Raw genomic sequence first — 5,549 nt, forward strand, 5'->3', positions numbered from 1 at the left:
TTCATCTTTCTACTTTGACTGTGTGTTATTTAGTCTCTAAGGGAGCAGAGAATTATCTATCTATCTATCTATCTATCTATCTATCTATCTATCTATCTATCTATCTATCTATCTATCTATCTATCTATCTATCTATCTATCTATCTATCTATCTATCTATCTATCTAAGTGTCTCTTTTTAGTGCTGTGATGCAAACGTAAGATAGTTGCATTACTTCCCATTCAAATCAATGGGACAAATTAGGGATGACTATTTTTCACAATGATTGCAGTGAGACCAACCCTTTGCTACCAGCTTATAATATACAAATTATTGCAGCTGCAGCTGTAATGGCTGAAATGACTAAATTGTTGCTGGAGCATCTCCTGGTAAGTTTGTGCATTTTGCAGAGTACAGATTGAAATGCTGCTACAAACAGAGGCAGCCCATATCCTGCCCTCGAGCCAGAAAATCCCTGGCAGGCAGGCCTCCAGAACCACCAATCATCCCCAAAGGTGCCTAAGGGGGCCACCTAGCTGTCCTTACCTATTTCCCCTCCTGCACCTTCCTGCACCAGTGGTAGAATGAGCTGCCCAGTAGGGCATTAACCTTTAAATATGTCAAATTAGCCGAAATAGCGAAAACCACCTATTGATCACAATGTCCCCTAACCCGATCCCCTCCCACTTCCATGTGGAGCAGGCAAAAAACCTGCCCGCCAATGAGGATGGGCAGAATAAAAATTCCTACCCAGCCCTGAAGCAACCCCTAGGCACACCATAAAAGAGGGCGGGCGGGATGGGCATCGCGCTGCGAAGAGGAAGGTAGGAAGGGTGTCTGGACTTAAATAGTCCCAGAAGCCTCGCCCCTCCACGCTTCACCTCATGCATGCTCAATAGGCGCGACATGTGACATTGCCCCATACCAAGATGGAGGCGGCAGCTTCACCCCCACCTGCAACCATGCCCCGCTTGTCACCTGCATGGCGAGTGGGGCATCATATATCTCAGATTTAATATCAGTAAAAATCCACAGGTCTTGGCTGCCCCTCATGATCAACATACAATTCAATGAACAGGTAGGCTAGGATGCTAAGACAGGTTTCTTTATCTTCATCCCGCAGCCACTTGTGTAACCAAAAAGCTTTTCAAGATGGTCAGGGGCTCTAAGGGGAAAAATCCAAGTTTGACTTTGAGGGATTCCCCCCTCTGCTAGCATCCCCCCTCTCATAGAGTTCAGGAGGATCCCCTGATCCTCCTGGGATGCAGGAGTCTGTAGAGGTCAGACCAATAAAGTTCTCTTCCATGAAGTTCCTTAAATTAACTTTTTTAGGATCCAAGCCATAACGTGTTGGTACTCAGAAGAGGTATTGATGGTAGATGGGCACACACAGCATTCATCTTTCTACTATGACTGTGTGTTATTTAGTTTCTAAGACAATGACCAGAGAATTCTCTCTCTCTCTCTCTCTCTCTCTCTCTCTCTCTCTCTCTCTCTCTCTCTCTCTCTCTCTCTGAGTGTCTCTTTTTAGTGCTGTGATAGCATCATCCCTGATCCAGTCGGGATTGATTAATAAATGTTGTGTGTGTATGGGGAGCGGGAGAGAGCAAAGCCTCTTTGATCTGTTTTACTAAAATAGTCTCAATGTTGTGGTAGACACTATAGCAACATTTAAAGACACCAATTACTTGGGCTGGATGCAAACGTAAGATAGTTGCATTTACTTCCCATTCAAATCAATGGGACAAATTAGGGATGACTATTTTTCACAATGATTGCAGTGAGACCAACCCTTTGCTACCAGCTTATAATATACAAATTACTGCAGCTGTAATGGTTGAAATGACTTGACTATTGCTGGAGCATCTCCTGGTAAGTTTGTGCATTTTCCAGAGTACAGATTGAAATGCTGCTACAAACACAAAATTTAATATATTGCCAACTAATCCAAAGCAAGGCTGTACTGGCCAGGAATCTGCTGTATCCCGAGGTAGTCTCGGGGCCAGTGTGTAATGCCATCAACCCCAATCAAGGCCTGACTATTCTACCCACACTTCTACTTTGGATGCCAACAATTGCCAAAATGCAGAGGTGGTGGTGTCTCTGCCACACTGTACAGCCCTCCCAAGAGGGGGTGTCCAACTGGATTGTACTCTTGAGGGATTTTTTAAAAGAAGGAGACAATGATAACCATTTTGTTAACAGTTCCATCTAAACTCTTCTCACTATTATTAATCACTGTATTTTGGAATCAAAAATTCCTAGAATCATGTTGAAAGCTACACATGAAAACAAAACAAAAACAAACATGGCGTCTTGGTAGTGTCAGTATTAACCATTATTATTCAGCAGCTCTTTGACTGAAGTTACCCAGTAACCTCAAAGTGCCAATTCAGATTAAGAGTAAATAAAAGTCCCAAGATCAGATGTTGTTGGACCCTTGCCATTGACCACACTAGCTGGAGCAGCTGATGGGACAAGATCTGGAGGGCCACAGTTTCCCTGTCCTTGCATTAAATGAATGAATATGGACGTTAGAAATAATACAAATAGGGATGTGATATTGCAAATATGGGCTAATATTTAACCATCTCTAGCCACTGGAATCTCTCCATTAATGTCTTTTTTCTTTGAATTTTCAAAAAGCTAGAATATACTAAGTGGCTGTAATGTGTGGAAGACAAAGGGTGTAGAAAGAACATATTACATTTTGCTACTTTTAATGTTATGTTTATTATTGTTGTTACTACTGGGAGAAATATTAGGGCTCCTACTGGGAGAAAGGACGGGATATAAATCTAATAATTAATTAGATAAATGTTACGATTACCATCATTATTATTCAACTATATCTCCTGCTTTTGAAAGGACATGTTACAAAAAAAATCATTGGAACAGCAGAATAAGTTTAAACAGTATTGCAATCAGAAAAGTCAATATCAGGACACTAGAAACAAGTTGTTAGAAGTAAGATCATATTTTAAAAAAGAATTGTGCTATATTAATTATATTTAGATGATGTAGTAACATAACTATATTGTGTTTCCTTTCTTTTGTTTAAATCACTATTAGAATATATAAATCTAACTGTGATTTGGTTTCAGTCCCTCTGCATTTGATATGAAGATGTTGCTGTTGCTGTGATAATCTATTTCATTAATAAAATGTTAAGAAACTAGTTTAACCAGAAAGCATGGTGAAATTGGCCTGTTTACAGAGAAATGATGTAAGATATCACCTCAAATACTGCAAACCTACACACGTTTGCTTTGAAACAAGTCCCACCATGTTCAATGGAGTTTTCTCCATAGCAAGATACTGAGAACAAATGATTGTGCACAATGAATTAGCCCTCTAAAGATTTATATCCATATATACATTCAGAGGATCCTTCATCTGATTAGCTTTCCCTGAATAGATTGATATAGCTGCCTATACACATACTGTTTTGTTGGTTTGTTTTAAATACACATATACTATTATTTATTTATGTAATATATTTGTATGCTGCTTTTCATCACCAGGTGACCTCAAAGCGGCTTCCATAGCAAGAACAAGATAATATGATAAAAACAATAGAAAAACTACAACAGTATCAATAAATAATACCACAAAAATCATAAAACAGGCCGAAATCTCAAATCAATCTAGTCTGCAAAAGAGAGAGAAATAAATTTACAGTAAAGTCCCATCATTGTATAACAGTCCAAAGAATGTATTACATTTTCAGTCAGATGTAGTGAATTAATCAGCTCATACAGAAGCACACAGCGACTTTCTAAAATGGGAAAAAATATCAGTATTTCTCAACAAATGCTCACAAACAACTTCCTACAATAAATATAATATAAACCAGGGTAAACAGTAGATCATTCACTAAAACTATTTGCGATACTCATGCTCATCAAGTAATGGCAATTGTAAGAAAAGATTGATCATAGTGCTCTTTTCATAGGTCCTGGGTCCCTGCTGAAATGGGAACCCCTATGTGGGTTTCCGTGGCCGGGGGAGGGAATCGGCCTGAGTGTCATGGGCCTGTTTGATGTCAATGGGACTTATTTCTATGGAATTGTATCTCAGTGTCAACATTTTCTAAGATTTCAGCCTGGTTTCCCATAATCTTGTAAATCTTGACTGGGGAAGTCAAACAGATGCCATTTTTTCCATTGTGCACAGAAATAGAGAAAGGACAAAAAGGAAAGAGAATGAGTGAAAGGTATGAACTATATACAAATTATGATAATTAATTAACTTACAATATAATTTATCTGTTTAGGACATTGGCATCAGATATATTGAAATAAAGAACCAGTCTGCTACGATGGAGTTTACACTGGCTGGTCTCACTAGCTCTGCAAAAGTACAGACACTTCTCTTTGGGATATTCACACTCATCTATGCTACTGCTTTAGCTGCTAACTTCCTCCTCGTCTTTACCATATGTACTTGCAGGAAACTTCACACTCCCATGTACTTCCTCCTCACCAATTTGTCCTTAGTGAATGTGTTTTCCATCTCTGTCACAACTCCAAAATTGCTCCAGACTCTTTGGACCCACAGAAACACCATCTCTTTCAATGGCTGCATTACACAGGTGTATCTCTTCATATGGTGTTTGGGAACAGAACTTTTTCTCCTCTCATTTATGGCTTTTGACCGTTATGCTGCTATTTGCCATCCTTTGCAGTACACAGTCATCATGAGGAAGGAAGTGTGTGTTGGCATAGCCAGTGGAGTGTGGGTTACTGGAATAATCGATGGTGCTGTTCATGCTGGACTTATGCTGAAGCTTTCCTTCTGTAACTCTAACATAGTCAACCATTTCTTCTGTGATGTACCACCACTTTTACAGCTTTCATGCTCTGACACCACTTTGAATGAGATGATGGCTTTTGTGGCAGATGTGATCTTTGGGATTTGTAGCTGTGGGTTGACTCTAACATCTTACTTCTTTATCCTGAGAGCTATCTTCAGGATCCGTTCTACTGAAGGGAAGAAGAAAGCTTTCTCCACATGTTCCTCCCATCTCATTATAATCAGTTTTTACTTCTCTTCCGTCATTTACACATATATAAGGCCCAGCTCAAACTACTCTCTAGAGAAAGACAAATTTGTTTCTCTCCTTTATTCAGTGGTAACCCCAGTTGTTAATCCACTCATATATTCTCTGAGAAACAAAGAAGTAAAAGAGGCACTCAAGACAATTATTGGAAGAGGCAAGCTGCTCCGGAGACCTCAAGTCTGAACTGCAAAGACTTTCTATGACAACACTGCTGCCACTGTTGTTAGGGGGAGGAGTTGAACAGGGGAAAAGTTGGCAGAAGTAGACTGTTGGATTGTTCATGTGCACGAAAATATGTTCCATATGATTGGGAATCAATTGTGGAACATAAAATCCAGACTTTCTTAGATCTGTATGCATAATACCTTTTCACTGAAAATACATCCAAGTGGATCCTCATATATTCCTCTTCATTACTGGCTGGTATTTTGAAGTGAAAACTGAATGACTCAATAGACCCAGCTGCCAGAGTGGTTTAACAATCAGCACCACTGCTGGAAATTGTAG

At 39.6% G+C, this 5,549-nt stretch overlaps 1 protein-coding gene across 1 annotated transcript; it reads left to right on the forward strand.

Annotated features, from left to right (window-relative positions):
• Positions 1-246: 246 nt before the first annotated feature.
• On the forward strand, positions 247-5,225 carry LOC133367925 (olfactory receptor 13G1-like). Its single transcript, XM_061592012.1, has 2 exons — positions 247-369; positions 4,257-5,225. The coding sequence occupies exons 1-2, from the start codon at positions 247-249 to the stop codon at positions 5,223-5,225; spliced, it is 1,092 nt and encodes a 363-aa protein (XP_061447996.1).
• The last annotated feature ends 324 nt before the right edge of the window (positions 5,226-5,549 follow it).

This window comes from Rhineura floridana, chromosome 11 (genome assembly GCF_030035675.1).
Source record: "Rhineura floridana isolate rRhiFlo1 chromosome 11, rRhiFlo1.hap2, whole genome shotgun sequence".
Taxonomy (NCBI): Eukaryota; Metazoa; Chordata; class Lepidosauria; order Squamata; family Rhineuridae; genus Rhineura; species Rhineura floridana.

Coding starts and splice junctions, on each gene's coding strand:
- LOC133367925 (XM_061592012.1), top strand. CDS start 247: ATGACTATTTTTCACAATGATTGCAGTGAGACCAACCCTTTGCTACCA. Junction 370..4,256: donor TGTTGCTGGAGCATCTCCTG/GTAAGTTTGTGC, acceptor TTATCTGTTTAG/GACATTGGCATCAGATATAT.